This window comes from Abramis brama (genome assembly GCF_963993115.1).
Source record: "Abramis brama genome assembly, chromosome: 8".
NCBI classification, from domain to species: Eukaryota; Metazoa; Chordata; class Actinopteri; order Cypriniformes; family Leuciscidae; genus Abramis; species Abramis brama.
Window position 1 is genome coordinate 12,246,182 of NC_139970.1, and position 26,499 is coordinate 12,272,680.

Here is a 26,499-nt window from a genome sequence, read left to right on the forward strand (position 1 = left end):
CATCCATCCATCCATCCATCCATCCATCCATCCATCCATCCATCCATCCCTCCATCCATCCATCCATCCCTCCCTCCATCCATCCATCCATCCATCCATCCATCCATCCATCCATCCATCCAACCGTTCATCCATCCATCCCTCCCTCCATCCATCCATCCCTCCCTCCATCCATCCATCCATCCATCCATCCATCCATCCATCCAACCGTTCATCCATCCATCGAACCATCCATCCATCCATCCATCCAACCGTTCATTAATCATCCGTTGAACCATTGAACTGTTTATCCATCCATCCATCCATCCATTCATTCATTCGTTCATTCGTCCATTAATCCATCATCAATCCACTCATTCATCCATCCAGGATCCATTCATTAATCCATCCAACCGTTCATCCATCCATCCATCCCTCCCTCCATCCATCCATCCATCCATCCATCCATCCATCCCTCCATCCATCCATCCCTCCCTCCCTCCATCCATCCATCCATCCATCCATCCAACCGTTCATCCATCCATCCCTCCCTCCATCCATCCATCCCTCCCTCCATCCATCCATCCATCCATCCAACCGTTCATCCATCCATCGAACCATCCATCCATCCATCCATCCAACCGTTCATTAATCATCCGTTGAACCATTGAACTGTTTATCCATCCATCCATCCATCCATCCATCCATCCATTCATTCATTCGTTCATTCGTCCATTAATCCATCATCAATCCACTCATTCATCCATCCAGGATCCATTCATTAATCCATCCAATCGTTCATCCATCAGCTCATTTGTTCATCAATTCATTGAAGGGGTGGACTCTGAAATCCACTGCTGCATCAATGTATATGTAATGAGTGATTATAATCAAGGTATTAATCAAAATGTTCCTTCTAAATATCAAATGCGTTGAATGACTTCTCTAGGCTTATGAGATTTTACTTTGTTATAGAAGTTACCAGTGTGATTACTGAAATGTTCTTTTCATTTATTCTCTAATGTCTGAATTAAGTATCTGAGAGGTGACTGAAGGGTCTGGCCCGTGCCAGGAATGCAGTAACAGTGCTTGCTCATTTAGGCCAGAAATGGCTTAAAAATGGCATTTCAGGATTCCAGAAATGAAATATGGACTCGTTTTGTGTTTGAGAAAGGTCTTCAACATGACAATACATGCATCTGCTTTTCTAGGGTACCCTGACAACTATGGTCACAGGGGTCATTGAAGTCTATAGTTTGAGGGATAATTTCTTTGTTAAAGCCTTACTTTCCATTTAGATTAAAGTGTTCTCTCCTTGAGAGAAAGAACATGTTATCTTGATGTTGTGAGAAAACTCTCCTATTTATAGTTAGAGCCAACCAAATCCAACCTTGAAGAAGCTGTGTTTCTGTGTGTGTGTTAGTATTCTTGTTTACAGGTTAAGGAACAAGTGGCATTATTGGAAATTGACTGACTTGTTTTGAAACTGTGCTGAAAATATCTCTGTTTATCTATTTCTTAGCCAATCAGAATCATTCAACCTGAAGCAATGACGTAGCTTAGACCTTGGTGAAGGGTATAACTGCTGTGACTTTTGTAACTGTAAGAGGGGCGGCCTATACGAACTCCTTGAAGTCTTGAAGCTGACTTCTGCTGATGAAACTGCAAAGTATCTTCAGTAAAACTTTTCTTTAATTTATTATAATTCTGACTGATAAATTGACTGCACTTCTGACTCCAGGACTTAATTAACCATATCTGGTCCTTGGGTCTTTGACTGCAAACTGGGTCTTTAATTCATTCATGAGTAACACATTGTCAGACACTGAGGTTCTGATCTCATGAATGTGCACACACACCTTTGACTTCCACATGAGCCAGAATTTGAAGATGTCTACATGACGGCCACACTGTATGGCCTTGTCCCCCGTGTCATAAGTGACATCATACTGTTTATCCGGCTGAAAGAGATATCCAGCACACATGGAGTTGCAGCCCTGTAGTAGACCCTGTTAAACACACACACATGAACACAGTGAGATAGCATGAGCACTTAGCAGAGATGAACATAATCACATGTAAAAATGTCCCATCTATCGCTCTTTTACTTTCTTGCCTTCGGAACATTTTGTTTGTAGTCAGTTTTCTTTTATTCTATCACTGAATTTTACTCCGTTCTATTATTATTTAGACTCATTCAATTGGCCACCCCCATTTCTGTCATTCTCTCTTACCTTCTCTCGGACCAGAATGGCGGAGCACTGTAGTGGGACACCCATCATCTTGTGTGGGTTCCATGTGACAGAGTTAGCTCTGCAGAAACAACACTAATCAGAACACTGTGCTGGCACACAGTTTAGTTGGTTGTAGAGGCAAGAACATAGTAGAGTATGTACTTCACAGGGGTGTAGCAACCATTATAACATTTAAAAATGTCTAAGTCTGTCCCTCCCAGTTTTAGGAATTCCTTTTATTATAATTACATTTTGTCTGACTGCAGTGCAAGGATGTAGCTGGCTCATAAAACCAAGGACTCTAGGACCAAGCAGAAACCTCCATGAACTGGTTGAATTGGCAGTGGACAGTAATAGTATACTTGAAGGAATAGTTCACCCAAAAATCATTTACTCACCCTCAAGTTGTTCCAAACATGTATGAATTTCTTTGTTATGTGGAACATAAAAGAAGATATTTTTAAGAATATTTGTAACCAAACAGTTGTGGGGCACCAATGACTTCCATTCCAGTATTTTTCTTCCATACTATGGAAGTCATTGTTGCCCCACAACTGTTTGGTTATACCGACATTCTTCAAAATATCTTCTTTTATGTTCAGGAGAAGAAAGAAAATCATACAGGTTTGGAACAACTTGAGGGTGAGTAAATAATGACATAATTTTCATTTTTGGTTGAACTATCCCTTTAAGTGCAAACTGAATGTAATGTTTTTGGACACTTAATTGCATGTTAATTGTAATTAAATGTAAAAGTTTAAAAAAATATGAAATGCAATTAGCATTTGACAAGCTTTTATGGTAAACAAAAATATACTTTAATGTCATTTCTACTATAATTTTATGTCATGTATTTAAATATATTTAACATTTGTAATGATGAAGTTGCAATCTAGTACATGATGTTATGGACCAGTGGACTAACAGGAGGCTTTATAGGTGACTTCCTTCATATTTGTAGTAGATTATTTGGTTGTTGATGATCTGACAAAGACTATGATTGGACCTGCTGTGTTAATTGTACATTAAAATGGCTAAGATCGTTCGAATCACAAGAGTCTCAGCTTTCCAAAGATATGTGACATGTTTAGCTTTTCATTTTTGAGTTGTTGTATGTCGCAAAGTTATCGCGCAAAAATATGCAGTGTACCGTGGACGACACATCGGAACGCTATCTGGTTAAAATATATTAACTTTAAATGTAATATTGAATAACAAACTACAGTTAAAATTAAAATCAAGTACTTTACATGTACTTCAGTATGTTAGTCAACACATCAAAATAAGGGTACTTCTTTAAAGAATCACAAATGATTATTAAAACATAATTATTTAAAATCTACTATACAATATTAGTGAATGTAATATAATATTATTGAAGCAAGCTCATAAGGTTTATAACATGTTTCTCCACTTTTTTTGAGATCATCTCAATGCCACTGGTGCTTATGTATGATACCTCTCAATGCCGTCAAGCTTGTGTCTATGTTTTCTGGACATCAGCAAACCTCCACCCCACGCTCCCTTAAAAAACACATTCACACCATCAGTTCCAAAAAAAACCAAAAACATAATTTTCAACATAATATGTCTTTTTAAGTGAGTAAAGAAATAATCACAAACGTACATCCACATGAAGCCACAAGTTGTATTTTTCACAGATGTCAGCGATCTCATTGATTGGATCAAAGGCTCCATACACTGTAGATCCAGCTGTGGCGTTCACAAACATCGGCACAAACCCCTGGACAGCACACACACAACAAAGCCATTTCACCAGACAAACCGACTTCACATACACAATCGAAATCAAAGTTGCAGTGCTCAGAACTAATTGCATGTTAATTGCAATTAAATGAAAATGTGTTATAGTTCAATTTCAATTAATTTTTTTGACCCATCTTCAGTAGGACTTAAGTATTACACACTACAGTTAAAATTAATATCAAGCACTTTACATATGCTTTAGTATGCAATTCAACAGATCAAAAGAAGTGTTCTTCTAATTAAAGCATGACAAAATTTACTAAAAAAAATATTTGAAAAGTATATTAAATTAAAAACTATGTGCACTTTTTAAGAAGCATAGTCATGAAAGTGTACTCTTTTTTTAAGTACACTTAAGTGGCCTTTTATTTCATTAGTATTATCTGCAAGAACAGTTTTTGAGATTTAAAGTAAACTACAAGTGCATATTCACTACAATCAAGCACACTTCTTTTTCACAAGTATAGGCTTCCAGAAGTGCTGTAAACATGATAATGAAATGACAGTACATCACAGACACTGTCAGTGGGACTTAACTTGTAATAAACATTCCACGAATCATTACATTATACATTAGTGACCCACTTGTAAGTAAGAATGATTATCGCCTCTTAACACGACAAGTAGCTTAAAGAGCTCAGTGTCTTTAGTGAGGCTGACAGAGAGGTGTGTTTGAAGAGTTTATTCATGTGAACAGGACACTCACCTTCTGTTTGGCGTCAATGACTTTGGCCTCCAGATCAGCCGGAATGACTCTACCTCTAACAAAGAGACACAAATGTAACACAGACTCTCGCTGATGAGAGGATCCACAAACACACAACACAGACACACTTACCTTTCATCTGTTCTCAGCAAGATCAGATTCTCTGTGCCAAAACCCAGCACTGCACTGGCCTTCTTTATAGAGTAGTGACTCTGGAAACAATATAGTAACAGACGTGTAAGTGTATGATATTTCGTACATTAAATGTATACTTCACCAAAAAAAAAGAAAGAAAAGAAAATTAATTCATTCTCCTTCATGTCATGCCAAATTTGTGTGACTTTCATTCTTCTGTGGGACCCATAAGTAGATCTTCTGCAGAATATCCTGGCGCCTCTATTCCATACAATGAACGTGAATAGAAATGAGTCTGTCGAGCTTCAAAACTGACAAACACGACCCATGAAAAGCACCATCCAGCATAGCTCTCACATCTCATTTGCACTTGCACACATTTAAATATGGTGCAAGACACATCACACCAGGTTGGACATCAATGATGATCTGTCAAGGAACCGAGAACATTTGATGTCATTGATATCTTAATGTGTGGACGTGAGATGTGAGAGCTGTGGAAAATGAGCTTTACAGAGAGCGATGGCTACACTTTTGGTCTTTTGATCTCACAAAATGCCAGCTTATGGTTTCAGAAGACTTACAATCAGTGGTTTTGCCAGATTTTCTCATTGTCCTTCATTTTGATGGAGAGGGTCGTAAAAATTCCATCATAATATATTATTACCCGTCATTTTAATTTTCATATTTTAATTACAATAAGACATTTATTAGCTTTCGCTAATGTTTTCATTCACATTTTCATTTTTAATCATGAATTTACAGGATGAGCATATAAAATAGATTATGTATTTAGTTATTTATGAAAAAAAACAGATTACCAGTCGACTGCGCATCATTTTTCATGTTCGACACCACGCAAAGCAGATTAATGTTTGTTTGTTTTTTCTGCAGTGACAGCCACTAAAACACGACCTTTGAGCCTGAACAGGCAAATATGAAAAACACAATATTGCAAAATCCAATTACGATTAAAATTTAAACAAAACACGAAATGAACTGAACTAAACTCAGTCGACTTTCTGTATCTGCCTGAACTCAAAGCTTCCTCCTGGTCCGCATGGTGACTGATAAACTGACCGGTGACTGATAAACGTTGGCTGTGTCCGAAATCACCCCATACCCTCATTCACTATCCCCTACATTAGTCCACTAATAAAGTTCACTTGAGTGAATGAAACCGAGTGAGCCAATGCGGCCGCTTTTGCATAGTTTGTCCTTGCTGTTTAATAATTATTTGAAGCTGAGCAAATTAGCAGCTCCAGTAGAAATGAAAAGATTTATCTTGATATCTGTAATGGACCATTACAGACCACATTCGACCACTCCAGACACGTCGACGTGCCGCCACTCACAGTAAGAATAAATGATGCCACAACAATGCGCAGCTTCTGGTTGTGAAACCGCCGAGATTTAAATTCCCCAAGGCTAACCTTTCACAGATAAGAATGTTTTGGTTTGTGTTTTTATACTATAAAAACAATATTCAATAATATAGCTGCAAGCAGCAATACGGGGCCAAGCCCTGCAAGGCACAGCAAGCAAAAGCCGCTGTAGCGCAATGCGGAGCCAGAAGAGCAAAACATCAGAAATTTAATGTACATCAAGCACAGCAAGTTCTGTAAGCACATCAATTACAGCAACACAGCAAGCATTTAAGCACCAACAGCAGTGCGGAGCCAGAAGAACAAAAAGAGCAGAAATTGAATATACATGTAAATGTACATCAAGCACAGCAGCGCAGCAAGCATTTAAGCACCAACAGCAGTGCAGAGCCGCAAGAACAAAAACAGCAGAAATTAAATATAAATGTAAATGAAGCACAGCGAGCATTTAAGCACCAACAGCAGTGCAGAGCCGGAAGGAATTTAAATGACAACTTTAAAGTCATCCCACATGGGACTCGAACCCACGACCAGAATGGCTCAGGATTTTAGATTCATGGTTTAGCAGATTGCACCACTCAGAGGACGTACAATCACAACCTTCAGAGGAGAGGCTTCAGTGTAAGAATGAGCACACAAAAGCAAGTTAACCAGATTAGCATGCTAAGCTATCTTAATGCTAATGTAGCTTATAACATGGTACATCCAATCCTGGCAAAATAGATATCCTCGGATTCGACATGACGCAATGAATCGATAGACACCAATTTTATGATTTTGTGACAAACTGTTCACAAGTTACAGCCTCTGAACCAATTATGGGTCGACCTCATTAAGTTTGCGACATCATAACTTTTTTTTTCCAGTATAGCAAAAAAATCGGGGACAGTACTTTTATGCGGCTCAGTCCGAAGATCATTTGAGCACATGTTTGGACAAAATTAGACCAATTTTGAAGGAGGAGTAGCGAAAAAACTGTTTTACATTCACTCCAATATGGCGGCCAGTCACATTGTTGAAAAATAACATATGAGATATCGTTGAAATCGGCATAAGCCAAGGAATATATTGACATAAAGAAATCAAATTTCAAGCAATGTTAGCAAAAGTTATAAGCGTTTTTTCAAAAAACAATGATATCTCTGGAACACTAGGTGGAGCTGTGATCAAACTTCTCAGGTACCTTTGGGCCATGCTAATGACGATCCATACCAAATTTGGTGAAGAAATTTCAAATAGTTTAAAAGATATTGCAAATTATGACAAAATTCAAAATGGCGGACACGTGGTACATCCCATCATGGCAAAATCAATATCCACAGATTCATCATGACCCAAGGAATCGATAGACACCAAATTTATAATTTTCTGACAAACCGTTCACAAGTTATTGGCCAAAATATGCATTTTCCATATCTCATGACCCGTAGGTGGCGCTGTTCCCAACTTTGGCATGGAACCTCAGATCATGCTTCCGATGAAGTGTACCAATTTTCGTTTCGATTGATCAAAGTTTGGCCGAGATACAGCCGCTGAACCAATTTTAGGTCGACCTTGTTAACTTTGCGACGTCATAACTTTTGATCAGAGAAGAATAAAAAAAATCGGGGACAGTACTTTTATGCGGCTCAGTCCGAAGATCATTTGAGCACATGTTTGGACAAAATTAGACCAATTTTGAAGGAGGAGTAGCAAAAAAACTGCATACTGTACTTTTCAAAATGGCCACTACTGTAATGGGCGGAGTCTTAATGTAAGATATTGGTTCTGATCAGCATGATGAGATGAATCAGGTGTACTAAGTTTCATTTTTCTAGATCAAAGGGTTCAAAAGTTATAACCATTTCAATGTTGAATTTTTTAACTGCTGGTGGCGCTATAGAGTTGGTCCTAAAGACTCAAAAATTGCTACATTTACTATTCATGGCCATCACTACAAGAGTGCCAAATTTCATCATTTTCCTATGTACGGTTCATAGGGCTGCCATAGACTTCCACTGGGAAGAAGAAGAATTGTTATTCTGACAATAACAATTGCTAATATAGCTGCAAGCAGCAATACGGGGCCAAGCCCTGCAAGGCAGAGCAAGCAACAGCCGCTGTAGCGCAATGCGGAGCCAGAAGAGCAAAACATCAGAAATTTAATGTACATCAAGCACAGTAAGCACATCAATTACAGCAGCACAGCTAGCATTTAAGCACCAACAGCAGTGCAGAGCCGGAAGGAATTTAAATTATTATTTTATACACAATTTCAAAGTCGCCCCACACTGGTCTCGAACCCACGACCACAATGGTTCGGGATTCATGACGCATGGTTGAACCACTTGCGCCACCCAGAGGACATGTTTTACAAAGCTGCAGAGGAGAGGCTTCAGTGTGTGAATGAGCACACAAAATCATGTTAACGAGATTAGCATGCTAAGCTAACTTAATGCTAATATAGCTTATGATGTGGTACATCCAATGCTGGCAAAATAGATATCCTCAGATTCGACATGACGCAAGGAATCGATAGACACCAATTTTATGATTTTGTGACAAACTGTTCACAAGTTACAGCCTCTGAACCAATTATGGGTTGACCTCATTAAGTTTGCGACATCATAACTTTTTTTTTCCAGTATAGCAAAAAAATCGGGGACAGTACTTTTATGCGGCTCAGTCCGAAGATCATTTGAGTACATGTTTGGACAAAATTAGACCAATTTTGAAGGAGGAGTAGCGAAAAAACTGTTTTACATTCACTCCAATATGGCGGCCAGTCACATTGTTGATAAATAACATATGAGATATCGTTGAAATCGGCATAAGCCAAGGAATATATTGACATAAAGAAATCAAATTTCAAGCAATGTTAGCAAAAGTTATAAGCGTTTTTTCAAAAAACAATGATATCTCTGGAACACTAGGTGGCGCTGTGATCAAATTTCTCAGGTACCTTCGGGCCATGCTAATGATGATCCATACCAAATTTGGTGAAGAAATTTCAAATAGTTTAAAAGATATTGCAAATTATGACATCATTCAAAATGGCGGACACGTGGTACATCCCATCATGGCAAAATCGATATCCACGGATTTGTCATGACCCAAGGAATCGATAGACACCAAGTTTATAATTTTCTGACAAACTGTTCATAAGTTATTGGCCAAAATATGCATTTTCCATATCTCATGACCCGTAGGTGGCGCTGTTCCCAACTTTGGCATGGAACCTCAGATCATGCTTCCGATGAAGTGTACCAATTTTCGTTTCGATTGATCAAAGTTTGGCCGAGCTATAGCTTCTGAACCAATTTTGGGTCGACCTCGTTAAGTTTGCGACGTCATAACTTTTGATCAGAGAAGAATAAAAAAAATCGGGGACAGTACTTTTATGCGGCTCAGTCCGAAGATCATTTGAGTACATGTTTGGACAAAATTAGACCAATTTTGAAGGAGGAGTAGCAAAAAAACTGCATACTGTACTTTTCAAAATGGCCACTACTGTAATGGGCGGAGTCTTAATGTAAGATATTGGTTCTAATCAGCATGATGAGATGAATCAGGTGTACTAAGTTTCATTTTTCTAGATCAAAGGGTTCAAAAGTTATAACCATTTCAATGTTGAATTTTTGAACTGCTGGTGGCGCTATAGAGTTGGACCTAGAGACTCAAAAATTGCTACAATTACTTTTCATTACCATCACTACAAGTGTGCCAAATTTCATCATTTTCCTATGTATGGTTCATAGGGCTGCCATAGACTTCAAGAGGAGGAAGAAGAATAATAATAATAATAATAATAAGAAAACTAACAGATACAATAGGTGCCATAGCCCCTTCGGGGCTTGGCCCCTAATAAGAAAACTAACAGATACAATAGGTGCCATAGCCCCTTCGGGGCTTGGCCCCTAATAATAAGAAAACTAACAGATACAATAGGTGCCATAGCCCCTTCGGGGCTTGGCCCCTAATAATAATAAGAAAACTAACAGATACAATAGGTGCCATAGCCCCTTCGGGGCTTGGCCCCTAATAAGAAAACTAACAGATACAATAGGTGCCATAGCCCCTTCGGGGCTTGGCCCCTAAATAGCTGCAAGCAGCAATACGGGGCCAAGCCCTGCAAGGCAGAGCAAGCAACAGCCGCTGTAGCGCAATGCGGAGCCAGAAGAGCAAAACATCAGAAATTTAATGTACATCAAGCACAGTAAGCACATCAATTACAGCAGCACAGCTAGCATTTAAGCACCAACAGCAGTGCAGAGCCGGAAGGAATTTAAATTATTATTTTATACACAATTTCAAAGTCGCCCCACACTGGTCTCGAACCCACGACCACAATGGTTCGGGATTCATGACGCATGGTTGAACCACTTGCGCCACCCAGAGGACATGTTTTACAAAGCTGCAGAGGAGAGGCTTCAGTGTGTGAATGAGCACACAAAATCATGTTAACGAGATTAGCATGCTAAGCTAACTTAATGCTAATATAGCTTATGATGTGGTACATCCAATGCTGGCAAAATAGATATCCTCAGATTCGACATGACGCAAGGAATCGATAGACACCAATTTTATGATTTTGTGACAAACTGTTCACAAGTTACAGCCTCTGAACCAATTATGGGTTGACCTCATTAAGTTTGCGACATCATAACTTTTTTTTTCCAGTAGAGCAAAAAAATCGGGGACAGTACTTTTATGCGGCTCAGTCCGAAGATCATTTGAGTACATATTTGGACAAAATTAGACCAATTTTGAAGGAGGAGTAGCGAAAAAACTGTTTTACATTCGCTCCAATATGGCGGCCAGTCACATTGTTGAAAAATAACATATGAGATATCGTTGAAATCGGCATAAGCCAAGGAATATATTGACATAAAGAAATCAAATTTCAAGCAATGTTGGCAAAAGTTATAAGTGTTTTTTCAAAAAACAATGATATCTCTGGAACACTAGGTGGCGCTGTGATCAAACTTCTCATGTACCTTCGGGCCATGCTAATGATGATCCATACCAAATTTGGTGAAGAAATTTCAAATAGTTTAAAAGATATTGCAAATTATGACATCATTCAAAATGGCGGACACGTGGTACATCCCATTATGGCAAAATCGATATCCACGGATTTGTCATGACCCAAGGAATCGATAGACACCAAGTTTATAATTTTCTGACAAACTGTTCATAAGTTATTGGCCAAAATATGCATTTTCCATATCTCATGACCCGTAGGTGGCGCTGTTCCCAACTTTGGCATGGAACCTCAGATCATGCTTCCGATGAAGTGTACCAATTTTCGTTTCGATTGATCAAAGTTTGGCCGAGCTATAGCTTCTGAACCAATTTTGGGTCGACCTCGTTAAGTTTGCGACGTCATAACTTTTGATCAGAGAAGAATAAAAAAAATCGGGGACAGTACTTTTATGCGGCTCAGTCCGAAGATCATTTGAGTACATGTTTGGACAAAATTAGACCAATTTTGAAGGAGGAGTAGCAAAAAAACTGCATACTGTACTTTTCAAAATGGCCACTACTGTAATGGGCGGAGTCTTAATGTAAGATATTGGTTCTAATCAGCATGATGAGATGAATCAGGTGTACTAAGTTTCATTTTTCTAGATCAAAGGGTTCAAAAGTTATAACCATTTCAATGTTGAATTTTTGAACTGCTGGTGGCGCTATAGAGTTGGACCTAGAGACTCAAAAATTGCTACAATTACTTTTCATTACCATCACTACAAGTGTGCCAAATTTCATCATTTTCCTATGTATGGTTCATAGGGCTGCCATAGACTTCAAGAGGAGGAAGAAGAATAATAATAATAATAATAATAAGAAAACTAACAGATACAATAGGTGCCATAGCCCCTTCGGGGCTTGGCCCCTAAATATAGCTGCAAGCAGCAATACGGGGCCAAGCCCTGCAAGGCAGAGCAAGCAACAGCCGCTGTAGCGCAATGCGGAGCCAGAAGAGCAAAACATCAGAAATTTAATGTACATCAAGCACAGTAAGCACATCAATTACAGCAGCACAGCTAGCATTTAAGCACCAACAGCAGTGCAGAGCCGGAAGGAATTTAAATTATTATTTTATACACAATTTCAAAGTCGCCCCACACTGGTCTCGAACCCACGACCACAATGGTTCGGGATTCATGACGCATGGTTGAACCACTTGCGCCACCCAGAGGACATGTTTTACAAAGCTGCAGAGGAGAGGCTTCAGTGTGTGAATGAGCACACAAAATCATGTTAACGAGATTAGCATGCTAAGCTAACTTAATGCTAATATAGCTTATGATGTGGTACATCCAATGCTGGCAAAATAGATATCCTCAGATTCGACATGACGCAAGGAATCGATAGACACCAATTTTATGATTTTGTGACAAACTGTTCACAAGTTACAGCCTCTGAACCAATTATGGGTTGACCTCATTAAGTTTGCGACATCATAACTTTTTTTTTCCAGTATAGCAAAAAAATCGGGGACAGTACTTTTATGCGGCTCAGTCCGAAGATCATTTGAGTACATGTTTGGACAAAATTAGACCAATTTTGAAGGAGGAGTAGCGAAAAAACTGTTTTACATTCACTCCAATATGGCGGCCAGTCACATTGTTGATAAATAACATATGAGATATCGTTGAAATCGGCATAAGCCAAGGAATATATTGACATAAAGAAATCAAATTTCAAGCAATGTTAGCAAAAGTTATAAGCGTTTTTTCAAAAAACAATGATATCTCTGGAACACTAGGTGGCGCTGTGATCAAATTTCTCAGGTACCTTCGGGCCATGCTAATGATGATCCATACCAAATTTGGTGAAGAAATTTCAAATAGTTTAAAAGATATTGCAAATTATGACATCATTCAAAATGGCGGACACGTGGTACATCCCATCATGGCAAAATCGATATCCACGGATTTGTCATGACCCAAGGAATCGATAGACACCAAGTTTATAATTTTCTGACAAACTGTTCATAAGTTATTGGCCAAAATATGCATTTTCCATATCTCATGACCCGTAGGTGGCGCTGTTCCCAACTTTGGCATGGAACCTCAGATCATGCTTCCGATGAAGTGTACCAATTTTCGTTTCGATTGATCAAAGTTTGGCCGAGCTATAGCTTCTGAACCAATTTTGGGTCGACCTCGTTAAGTTTGCGACGTCATAACTTTTGATCAGAGAAGAATAAAAAAAATCGGGGACAGTACTTTTATGCGGCTCAGTCCGAAGATCATTTGAGTACATGTTTGGACAAAATTAGACCAATTTTGAAGGAGGAGTAGCAAAAAAACTGCATACTGTACTTTTCAAAATGGCCACTACTGTAATGGGCGGAGTCTTAATGTAAGATATTGGTTCTAATCAGCATGATGAGATGAATCAGGTGTACTAAGTTTCATTTTTCTAGATCAAAGGGTTCAAAAGTTATAACCATTTCAATGTTGAATTTTTGAACTGCTGGTGGCGCTATAGAGTTGGACCTAGAGACTCAAAAATTGCTACAATTACTTTTCATTACCATCACTACAAGTGTGCCAAATTTCATCATTTTCCTATGTATGGTTCATAGGGCTGCCATAGACTTCAAGAGGAGGAAGAAGAATAATAATAATAATAAATATAGCTGCAAGCAGCAATACGGGGCCAAGCCCTGCAAGGCAGAGCAAGCAACAGCCGCTGTAGCGCAATGCGGAGCCAGAAGAGCAAAACATCAGAAATTTAATGTACATCAAGCACAGTAAGCACATCAATTACAGCAGCACAGCTAGCATTTAAGCACCAACAGCAGTGCAGAGCCGGAAGGAATTTAAATTATTATTTTATACACAATTTCAAAGTCGCCCCACACTGGTCTCGAACCCACGACCACAATGGTTCGGGATTCATGACGCATGGTTGAACCACTTGCGCCACCCAGAGGACATGTTTTACAAAGCTGCAGAGGAGAGGCTTCAGTGTGTGAATGAGCACACAAAATCATGTTAACGAGATTAGCATGCTAAGCTAACTTAATGCTAATATAGCTTATGATGTGGTACATCCAATGCTGGCAAAATAGATATCCTCAGATTCGACATGACGCAAGGAATCGATAGACACCAATTTTATGATTTTGTGACAAACTGTTCACAAGTTACAGCCTCTGAACCAATTATGGGTTGACCTCATTAAGTTTGCGACATCATAACTTTTTTTTTCCAGTAGAGCAAAAAAATCGGGGACAGTACTTTTATGCGGCTCAGTCCGAAGATCATTTGAGTACATATTTGGACAAAATTAGACCAATTTTGAAGGAGGAGTAGCGAAAAAACTGTTTTACATTCGCTCCAATATGGCGGCCAGTCACATTGTTGAAAAATAACATATGAGATATCGTTGAAATCGGCATAAGCCAAGGAATATATTGACATAAAGAAATCAAATTTCAAGCAATGTTGGCAAAAGTTATAAGTGTTTTTTCAAAAAACAATGATATCTCTGGAACACTAGGTGGCGCTGTGATCAAACTTCTCATGTACCTTCGGGCCATGCTAATGATGATCCATACCAAATTTGGTGAAGAAATTTCAAATAGTTTAAAAGATATTGCAAATTATGACATCATTCAAAATGGCGGACACGTGGTACATCCCATTATGGCAAAATCGATATCCACGGATTTGTCATGACCCAAGGAATCGATAGACACCAAGTTTATAATTTTCTGACAAACTGTTCATAAGTTATTGGCCAAAATATGCATTTTCCATATCTCATGACCCGTAGGTGGCGCTGTTCCCAACTTTGGCATGGAACCTCAGATCATGCTTCCGATGAAGTGTACCAATTTTCGTTTCGATTGATCAAAGTTTGGCCGAGCTATAGCTTCTGAACCAATTTTGGGTCGACCTCGTTAAGTTTGCGACGTCATAACTTTTGATCAGAGAAGAATAAAAAAAATCGGGGACAGTACTTTTATGCGGCTCAGTCCGAAGATCATTTGAGTACATGTTTGGACAAAATTAGACCAATTTTGAAGGAGGAGTAGCAAAAAAACTGCATACTGTACTTTTCAAAATGGCCACTACTGTAATGGGCGGAGTCTTAATGTAAGATATTGGTTCTAATCAGCATGATGAGATGAATCAGGTGTACTAAGTTTCATTTTTCTAGATCAAAGGGTTCAAAAGTTATAACCATTTCAATGTTGAATTTTTGAACTGCTGGTGGCGCTATAGAGTTGGACCTAGAGACTCAAAAATTGCTACAATTACTTTTCATTACCATCACTACAAGTGTGCCAAATTTCATCATTTTCCTATGTATGGTTCATAGGGCTGCCATAGACTTCAAGAGGAGGAAGAAGAATAATAATAATAAATATAGCTGCAAGCAGCAATACGGGGCCAAGCCCTGCAAGGCACAGCAAGCAAAAGCCGCTGTAGCGCAATGCGGAGCCAGAAGAGCAAAACATCAGAAATTTAATGTACATCAAGCACAGCAAGTTCTGTAAGCACATCAATTACAGCAACACAGCAAGCATTTAAGCACCAACAGCAGTGCGGAGCCAGAAGAACAAAAAGAGCAGAAATTGAATATACATGTAAATGTACATCAAGCACAGCAGCGCAGCAAGCATTTAAGCACCAACAGCAGTGCAGAGCCGCAAGAACAAAAACAGCAGAAATTAAATATAAATGTAAATGAAGCACAGCGAGCATTTAAGCACCAACAGCAGTGCAGAGCCGGAAGGAATTTAAATGACAACTTTAAAGTCATCCCACATGGGACTCGAACCCACGACCAGAATGGCTCAGGATTTTAGATTCATGGTTTAGCAGATTGCACCACTCAGAGGACGTACAATCACAACCTTCAGAGGAGAGGCTTCAGTGTAAGAATGAGCACACAAAAGCAAGTTAACCAGATTAGCATGCTAAGCTATCTTAATGCTAATGTAGCTTATAACATGGTACATCCAATCCTGGCAAAATAGATATCCTTGGATTCGACATGACGCAATGAATCGATAGACACCAATTTTATGATTTTGTGACAAACTGTTCACAAGTTACAGCCTCTGAACCAATTATGGGTCGACCTCATTAAGTTTGCGACATCATAACTTTTTTTTTCCAGTATAGCAAAAAAATCGGGGACAGTACTTTTATGCGGCTCAGTCCGAAGATCATTTGAGCACATGTTTGGACAAAATTAGACCAATTTTGAAGGAGGAGTAGCGAAAAAACTGTTTTACATTCACTCCAATATGGCGGCCAGTCACATTGTTGAAAAATAACATATGAGATATCGTTGAAATCGGCATAAGCCAAGGAATATATTGACATAAAGAAATCAAATTTCAAGCAATGTTAGCAAAAGTTATAAGCGTTTTTTCAAAAAACAATGATATCTCTGGAACACTAGGTGGAGCTGTGATCAAACTTCTCAGGTACCTTTGGGCCATGCTAATGACGATCCATACCAAATTTGGTGAAGAAATTTCAAATAGTTTAAAAGATATTGCAAATTATGACAAAATTCAAAATGGCGGACACGTGGTACATCCCATCATGGCAAAATCAATATCCACGGATTCATCATGACCCAAGGAATCGATAGACACCAAATTTATAATTTTCTGACAAACCGTTCACAAGTTATTGGCCAAAATATGCATTTTCCATATCTCATGACCCGTAGGTGGCGCTGTTCCCAACTTTGGCATGGAACCTCAGATCATGCTTCCGATGAAGTGTACCAATTTTCGTTTCGATTGATCAAAGTTTGGCCGAGATACAGCCGCTGAACCAATTTTAGGTCGACCTTGTTAACTTTGCGACGTCATAACTTTTGATCAGAGAAGAATAAAAAAAATCGGGGACAGTACTTTTATGCGGCTCAGTCCGAAGATCATTTGAGCACATGTTTGGACAAAATTAGACCAATTTTGAAGGAGGAGTAGCAAAAAAACTGCATACTGTACTTTTCAAAATGGCCACTACTGTAATGGGCGGAGTCTTAATGTAAGATATTGGTTCTGATCAGCATGATGAGATGAATCAGGTGTACTAAGTTTCATTTTTCTAGATCAAAGGGTTCAAAAGTTATAACCATTTCAATGTTGAATTTTTTAACTGCTGGTGGCGCTATAGAGTTGGTCCTAAAGACTCAAAAATTGCTACATTTACTATTCATGGCCATCACTACAAGAGTGCCAAATTTCATCATTTTCCTATGTACGGTTCATAGGGCTGCCATAGACTTCCACTGGGAAGAAGAAGAATTGTTATTCTGACAATAACAATTGCTAATATAGCTGCAAGCAGCAATACGGGGCCAAGCCCTGCAAGGCAGAGCAAGCAACAGCCGCTGTAGCGCAATGCGGAGCCAGAAGAGCAAAACATCAGAAATTTAATGTACATCAAGCACAGTAAGCACATCAATTACAGCAGCACAGCTAGCATTTAAGCACCAACAGCAGTGCAGAGCCGGAAGGAATTTAAATTATTATTTTATACACAATTTCAAAGTCGCCCCACACTGGTCTCGAACCCACGACCACAATGGTTCGGGATTCATGACGCATGGTTGAACCACTTGCGCCACCCAGAGGACATGTTTTACAAAGCTGCAGAGGAGAGGCTTCAGTGTGTGAATGAGCACACAAAATCATGTTAACGAGATTAGCATGCTAAGCTAACTTAATGCTAATATAGCTTATGATGTGGTACATCCAATGCTGGCAAAATAGATATCCTCAGATTCGACATGACGCAAGGAATCGATAGACACCAATTTTATGATTTTGTGACAAACTGTTCACAAGTTACAGCCTCTGAACCAATTATGGGTTGACCTCGTTAAGTTTGCGACATCATAACTTTTTTTTTCCAGTAGAGCAAAAAAATCGGGGACAGTACTTTTATGCGGCTCAGTCCGAAGATCATTTGAGTACATATTTGGACAAAATTAGACCAATTTTGAAGGAGGAGTAGCGAAAAAACTGTTTTACATTCGCTCCAATATGGCGGCCAGTCACATTGTTGAAAAATAACATATGAGATATCGTTGAAATCGGCATAAGCCAAGGAATATATTGACATAAAGAAATCAAATTTCAAGCAATGTTGGCAAAAGTTATAAGTGTTTTTTCAAAAAACAATGATATCTCTGGAACACTAGGTGGCGCTGTGATCAAACTTCTCATGTACCTTCGGGCCATGCTAATGATGATCCATACCAAATTTGGTGAAGAAATTTCAAATAGTTTAAAAGATATTGCAAATTATGACATCATTCAAAATGGCGGACACGTGGTACATCCCATTATGGCAAAATCGATATCCACGGATTTGTCATGACCCAAGGAATCGATAGACACCAAGTTTATAATTTTCTGACAAACTGTTCATAAGTTATTGGCCAAAATATGCATTTTCCATATCTCATGACCCGTAGGTGGCGCTGTTCCCAACTTTGGCATGGAACCTCAGATCATGCTTCCGATGAAGTGTACCAATTTTCGTTTCGATTGATCAAAGTTTGGCCGAGCTATAGCTTCTGAACCAATTTTGGGTCGACCTCGTTAAGTTTGCGACGTCATAACTTTTGATCAGAGAAGAATAAAAAAAATCGGGGACAGTACTTTTATGCGGCTCAGTCCGAAGATCATTTGAGTACATGTTTGGACAAAATTAGACCAATTTTGAAGGAGGAGTAGCAAAAAAACTGCATACTGTACTTTTCAAAATGGCCACTACTGTAATGGGCGGAGTCTTAATGTAAGATATTGGTTCTAATCAGCATGATGAGATGAATCAGGTGTACTAAGTTTCATTTTTCTAGATCAAAGGGTTCAAAAGTTATAACCATTTCAATGTTGAATTTTTGAACTGCTGGTGGCGCTATAGAGTTGGACCTAGAGACTCAAAAATTGCTACAATTACTTTTCATTACCATCACTACAAGTGTGCCAAATTTCATCATTTTCCTATGTATGGTTCATAGGGCTGCCATAGACTTCAAGAGGAGGAAGAAGAATAATAATAATAATAATAATAAGAAAACTAACAGATACAATAGGTGCCATAGCCCCTTCGGGGCTTGGCCCCTAATAATAATAAGAAAACTAACAGATACAATAGGTGCCATAGCCCCTTCGGGGCTTGGCCCCTAATAATAAGAAAACTAACAGATACAATAGGTGCCATAGCCCCTTCGGGGCTTGGCCCCTAATAAGAAAACTAACAGATACAATAGGTGCCATAGCCCCTTCGGGGCTTGGCCCCTAATAAGAAAACTAACAGATACAATAGGTGCCATAGCCCCTTCGGGGCTTGGCCCCTAAATAGCTGCAAGCAGCAATACGGGGCCAAGCCCTGCAAGGCAGAGCAAGCAACAGCCGCTGTAGCGCAATGCGGAGCCAGAAGAGCAAAACATCAGAAATTTAATGTACATCAAGCACAGTAAGCACATCAATTACAGCAGCACAGCTAGCATTTAAGCACCAACAGCAGTGCAGAGCCGGAAGGAATTTAAATTATTATTTTATACACAATTTCAAAGTCGCCCCACACAGGTCTCGAACCCACGACCACAATGGTTCGGGATTCATGACGCATGGTTGAACCACTTGCGCCACCCAGAGGACATGTTTTACAAAGCTGCAGAGGAGAGGCTTCAGTGTGTGAATGAGCACACAAAATCATGTTAACGAGATTAGCATGCTAAGCTAACTTAATGCTAATATAGCTTATGATGTGGTACATCCAATGCTGGCAAAATAGATATCCTCAGATTCGACATGACGCAAGGAATCGATAGACACCAATTTTATGATTTTGTGACAAACTGTTCACAAGTTACAGCCTCTGAACCAATTATGGGTTGACCTCATTAAGTTTGCGACATCATAACTTTTTTTTTCCAGTATAGCAAAAAAATCGGGGACAGTACTTTTATGCGGCTCAGTCCGAAGATCATTTGAGTACATGTTTGGACAAAATTAGACCAATTTTGAAGGAGGAGTAGCGAAAAAACTGTTTTACATTCACTCCAATATGGCGGCCAGTCACATTGTTGATAAATAACATATGAGATATCGTTGAAATCGGCATAAGCCAAGGAATATATTGACATAAAGAAATCAAATTTCAAGCAATGTTAGCAAAAGTTATAAGCGTTTTTTCAAAAAACAATGATATCTCTGGAACACTAGGTGGCGCTGTGATCAAATTTCTCAGGTACCTTCGGGCCATGCTAATGATGATCCATACCAAATTTGGTGAAGAAATTTCAAATAGTTTAAAAGATATTGCAAATTATGACATCATTCAAAATGGCGGACACGTGGTACATCCCATTATGGCAAAATCGATATCCACGGATTTGTCATGACCCAAGGAATCGATAGACACCAAGTTTATAATTTTCTGACAAACTGTTCATAAGTTATTGGCCAAAATATGCATTTTCCATATCTCATGACCCGTAGGTGGCGCTGTTCCCAACTTTGGCATGGAACCTCAGATCATGCTTCCGATGAAGTGTACCAATTTTCGTTTCGATTGATCAAAGTTTGGCCGAGCTATAGCTTCTGAACCAATTTTGGGTCGACCTCGTTAAGTTTGCGACGTCATAACTTTTGATCAGAGAAGAATAAAAAAAATCGGGGACAGTACTTTTATGCGGCTCAGTCCGAAGATCATTTGAGTACATGTTTGGACAAAATTAGACCAATTTTGAAGGAGGAGTAGCAAAAAAACTGCATACTGTACTTTTCAAAATGGCCACTACTGTAATGGGCGGAGTCTTAATGTAAGATATTGGTTCTAATCAGCATGATGAGATGAATCAGGTGTACTAAGTTTCATTTTTCTAGATCAAAGGGTTCAAAAGTTATAACCATTTCAATGTTGAATTTTTGAACTGCTGGTGGCGCTATAGAGTTGGACCTAGAGACTCAAAAATTGCTACAATTACTTTTCATTACCATCACTACAAGTGTGCCAAATTTCATCATTTTCCTATGTATGGTTCATAGGGCTGCCATAGACTTCAAGAGGAGGAAGAAGAATAATAATAATAATAATAAATATAGCTGCAAGCAGCAATACGGGGCCAAGCCCTGCAAGGCAGAGCAAGCAACAGCCGCTGTAGCGCAATGCGGAGCCAGAAGAGCAAAACATCAGAAATTTAATGTACATCAAGCACAGTAAGCACATCAATTACAGCAGCACAGCTAGCATTTAAGCACCAACAGCAGTGCAGAGCCGGAAGGAATTTAAATTATTATTTTATACACAATTTCAAAGTCGCCCCACACTGGTCTCGAACCCACGACCACAATGGTTCGGGATTCATGACGCATGGTTGAACCACTTGCGCCACCCAGAGGACATGTTTTACAAAGCTGCAGAGGAGAGGCTTCAGTGTGTGAATGAGCACACAAAATCATGTTAACGAGATTAGCATGCTAAGCTAACTTAATGCTAATATAGCTTATGATGTGGTACATCCAATGCTGGCAAAATAGATATCCTCAGATTCGACATGACGCAAGGAATCGATAGACACCAATTTTATGATTTTGTGACAAACTGTTCACAAGTTACAGCCTCTGAACCAATTATGGGTTGACCTCATTAAGTTTGCGACATCATAACTTTTTTTTTCCAGTATAGCAAAAAAATCGGGGACAGTACTTTTATGCGGCTCAGTCCGAAGATCATTTGAGTACATGTTTGGACAAAATTAGACCAATTTTGAAGGAGGAGTAGCGAAAAAACTGTTTTACATTCACTCCAATATGGCGGCCAGTCACATTGTTGATAAATAACATATGAGATATCGTTGAAATCGGCATAAGCCAAGGAATATATTGACATAAAGAAATCAAATTTCAAGCAATGTTAGCAAAAGTTATAAGCGTTTTTTCAAAAAACAATGATATCTCTGGAACACTAGGTGGCGCTGTGATCAAATTTCTCAGGTACCTTCGGGCCATGCTAATGATGATCCATACCAAATTTGGTGAAGAAATTTCAAATAGTTTAAAAGATATTGCAAATTATGACATCATTCAAAATGGCGGACACGTGGTACATCCCATCATGGCAAAATCGATATCCACGGATTTGTCATGACCCAAGGAATCGATAGACACCAAGTTTATAATTTTCTGACAAACTGTTCATAAGTTATTGGCCAAAATATGCATTTTCCATATCTCATGACCCGTAGGTGGCGCTGTTCCCAACTTTGGCATGGAACCTCAGATCATGCTTCCGATGAAGTGTACCAATTTTCGTTTCGATTGATCAAAGTTTGGCCGAGCTATAGCTTCTGAACCAATTTTGGGTCGACCTCGTTAAGTTTGCGACGTCATAACTTTTGATCAGAGAAGAATAAAAAAAATCGGGGACAGTACTTTTATGCGGCTCAGTCCGAAGATCATTTGAGTACATGTTTGGACAAAATTAGACCAATTTTGAAGGAGGAGTAGCAAAAAAACTGCATACTGTACTTTTCAAAATGGCCACTACTGTAATGGGCGGAGTCTTAATGTAAGATATTGGTTCTAATCAGCATGATGAGATGAATCAGGTGTACTAAGTTTCATTTTTCTAGATCAAAGGGTTCAAAAGTTATAACCATTTCAATGTTGAATTTTTGAACTGCTGGTGGCGCTATAGAGTTGGACCTAGAGACTCAAAAATTGCTACAATTACTTTTCATTACCATCACTACAAGTGTGCCAAATTTCATCATTTTCCTATGTATGGTTCATAGGGCTGCCATAGACTTCAAGAGGAGGAAGAAGAATAATAATAATAATAATAATAAGAAAACTAACAGATACAATAGGTGCCATAGCCCCTTCGGGGCTTGGCCCCTAATAATAAGAAAACTAACAGATACAATAGGTGCCATAGCCCCTTCGGGGCTTGGCCCCTAATAATAATAAGAAAACTAACAGATACAATAGGTGCCATAGCCCCTTCGGGGCTTGGCCCCTAATAATAAGAAAACTAACAGATACAATAGGTGCCATAGCCCCTTCGGGGCTTGGCCCCTAATAAGAAAACTAACAGATACAATAGGTGCCATAGCCCCTTCGGGGCTTGGCCCCTAATAATAATAAGAAAACTAACAGATACAATAGGTGCCATAGCCCCTTCGGGGCTTGGCCCCTAATAAGAAAACTAACAGATACAATAGGTGCCATAGCCCCTTCGGGGCTTGGCCCCTAATAAGAAAACTAACAGATACAATAGGTGCCATAGCCCCTTCGGGGCTTGGCCCCTAAATAGCTGCAAGCAGCAATACGGGGCCAAGCCCTGCAAGGCAGAGCAAGCAACAGCCGCTGTAGCGCAATGCGGAGCCAGAAGAGCAAAACATCAGAAATTTAATGTACATCAAGCACAGTAAGCACATCAATTACAGCAGCACAGCTAGCATTTAAGCACCAACAGCAGTGCAGAGCCGGAAGGAATTTAAATTATTATTTTATACACAATTTCAAAGTCGCCCCACACTGGTCTCGAACCCACGACCACAATGGTTCGGGATTCATGACGCATGGTTGAACCACTTGCGCCACCCAGAGGACATGTTTTACAAAGCTGCAGAGGAGAGGCTTCAGTGTGTGAATGAGCACACAAAATCATGTTAACGAGATTAGCATGCTAAGCTAACTTAATGCTAATATAGCTTATGATGTGGTACATCCAATGCTGGCAAAATAGATATCCTCAGATTCGACATGACGCAAGGAATCGATAGACACCAATTTTATGATTTTGTGACAAACTGTTCACAAGTTACAGCCTCTGAACCAATTATGGGTTGACCTCATTAAGTTTGCGACATCATAACTTTTTTTTTCCAGTATAGCAAAAAAATCGGGGACAGTACTTTTATGCGGCTCAGTCCGAAGATCATTTGAGTACATGTTTGGACAAAATTAGACCAATTTTGAAGGAGGAGTAGCGAAAAAACTGTTTTACATTCACTCCAATATGGCGGCCAGTCACATTGTTGATAAATAACATATGAGATATCGTTGAAATCGGCATAAGCCAAGGAATATATTGACATAAAGAAATCAAATTTCAAGCAATGTTAGCAAAAGTTATAAGCGTTTTTTCAAAAAACAATGATATCTCTGGAACACTAGGTGGCGCTGTGATCAAATTTCTCAGGTACCTTCGGGCCATGCTAATGATGATCCATACCAAATTTGGTGAAGAAATTTCAAATAGTTTAAAAGATATTGCAAATTATGACATCATTCAAAATGGCGGACACGTGGTACATCCCATCATGGCAAAATCGATATCCACGGATTTGTCATGACCCAAGGAATCGATAGACACCAAGTTTATAATTTTCTGACAAACTGTTCATAAGTTATTGGCCAAAATATGCATTTTCCATATCTCATGACCCGTAGGTGGCGCTGTTCCCAACTTTGGCATGGAACCTCAGATCATGCTTCCGATGAAGTGTACCAATTTTCGTTTCGATTGATCAAAGTTTGGCCGAGCTATAGCTTCTGAACCAATTTTGGGTCGACCTCGTTAAGTTTGCGACGTCATAACTTTTGATCAGAGAAGAATAAAAAAAATCGGGGACAGTACTTTTATGCGGCTCAGTCCGAAGATCATTTGAGTACATGTTTGGACAAAATTAGACCAATTTTGAAGGAGGAGTAGCAAAAAAACTGCATACTGTACTTTTCAAAATGGCCACTACTGTAATGGGCGGAGTCTTAATGTAAGATATTGGTTCTAATCAGCATGATGAGATGAATCAGGTGTACTAAGTTTCATTTTTCTAGATCAAAGGGTTCAAAAGTTATAACCATTTCAATGTTGAATTTTTGAACTGCTGGTGGCGCTATAGAGTTGGACCTAGAGACTCAAAAATTGCTACAATTACTTTTCATTACCATCACTACAAGTGTGCCAAATTTCATCATTTTCCTATGTATGGTTCATAGGGCTGCCATAGACTTCAAGAGGAGGAAGAAGAATAATAATAATAAATATAGCTGCAAGCAGCAATACGGGGCCAAGCCCTGCAAGGCAGAGCAAGCAACAGCCGCTGTAGCGCAATGCGGAGCCAGAAGAGCAAAACATCAGAAATTTAATGTACATCAAGCACAGTAAGCACATCAATTACAGCAGCACAGCTAGCATTTAAGCACCAACAGCAGTGCAGAGCCGGAAGGAATTTAAATTATTATTTTATACACAATTTCAAAGTCGCCCCACACTGGTCTCGAACCCACGACCACAATGGTTCGGGATTCATGACGCATGGTTGAACCACTTGCGCCACCCAGAGGACATGTTTTACAAAGCTGCAGAGGAGAGGCTTCAGTGTGTGAATGAGCACACAAAATCATGTTAACGAGATTAGCATGCTAAGCTAACTTAATGCTAATATAGCTTATGATGTGGTACATCCAATGCTGGCAAAATAGATATCCTCAGATTCGACATGACGCAAGGAATCGATAGACACCAATTTTATGATTTTGTGACAAACTGTTCACAAGTTACAGCCTCTGAACCAATTATGGGTTGACCTCATTAAGTTTGCGACATCATAACTTTTTTTTTCCAGTATAGCAAAAAAATCGGGGACAGTACTTTTATGCGGCTCAGTCCGAAGATCATTTGAGTACATGTTTGGACAAAATTAGACCAATTTTGAAGGAGGAGTAGCGAAAAAACTGTTTTACATTCACTCCAATATGGCGGCCAGTCACATTGTTGATAAATAACATATGAGATATCGTTGAAATCAGCATAAGCCAAGGAATATATTGACATAAAGAAATCAAATTTCAAGCAATGTTAGCAAAAGTTATAAGCGTTTTTTCAAAAAACAATGATATCTCTGGAACACTAGGTGGCGCTGTGATCAAATTTCTCAGGTACCTTCGGGCCATGCTAATGATGATCCATACCAAATTTGGTGAAGAAATTTCAAATAGTTTAAAAGATATTGCAAATTATGACATCATTCAAAATGGCGGACACGTGGTACATCCCATCATGGCAAAATCGATATCCACGGATTTGTCATGACCCAAGGAATCGATAGACACCAAGTTTATAATTTTCTGACAAACTGTTCATAAGTTATTGGCCAAAATATGCATTTTCCATATCTCATGACCCGTAGGTGGCGCTGTTCCCAACTTTGGCATGGAACCTCAGATCATGCTTCCGATGAAGTGTACCAATTTTCGTTTCGATTGATCAAAGTTTGGCCGAGCTATAGCTTCTGAACC

The 26,499-nt window shown here is 39.2% G+C and overlaps 1 protein-coding gene across 2 annotated transcripts in view; it reads right to left on the reverse strand.

Annotated features, from left to right (window-relative positions):
- Nucleotides 1-26,499, reverse strand: part of gad1a (glutamate decarboxylase 1a) — a 75,519-nt gene that overhangs the window by 6,052 nt on the left and 42,968 nt on the right. For both annotated transcript variants that reach the window (XR_014607562.1, XM_084123058.1), the window contains exons 9-14: nt 4,819-4,898; nt 4,687-4,741; nt 3,841-3,957; nt 3,673-3,737; nt 2,214-2,292; nt 1,839-1,988 (exon numbers count right to left, since the gene is read on the reverse strand). Coding sequence is in view for 1 of the 2 variants with exons in the window: in XM_084123058.1 (XP_083979184.1) it covers nt 1,839-1,988; nt 2,214-2,292; nt 3,673-3,737; nt 3,841-3,957; nt 4,687-4,741; nt 4,819-4,898 (546 nt within the window). In the remaining variant the exon portion in view is untranslated. The remainder of the gene's footprint in view (nt 1-1,838; nt 1,989-2,213; nt 2,293-3,672; nt 3,738-3,840; nt 3,958-4,686; nt 4,742-4,818; nt 4,899-26,499) is intronic.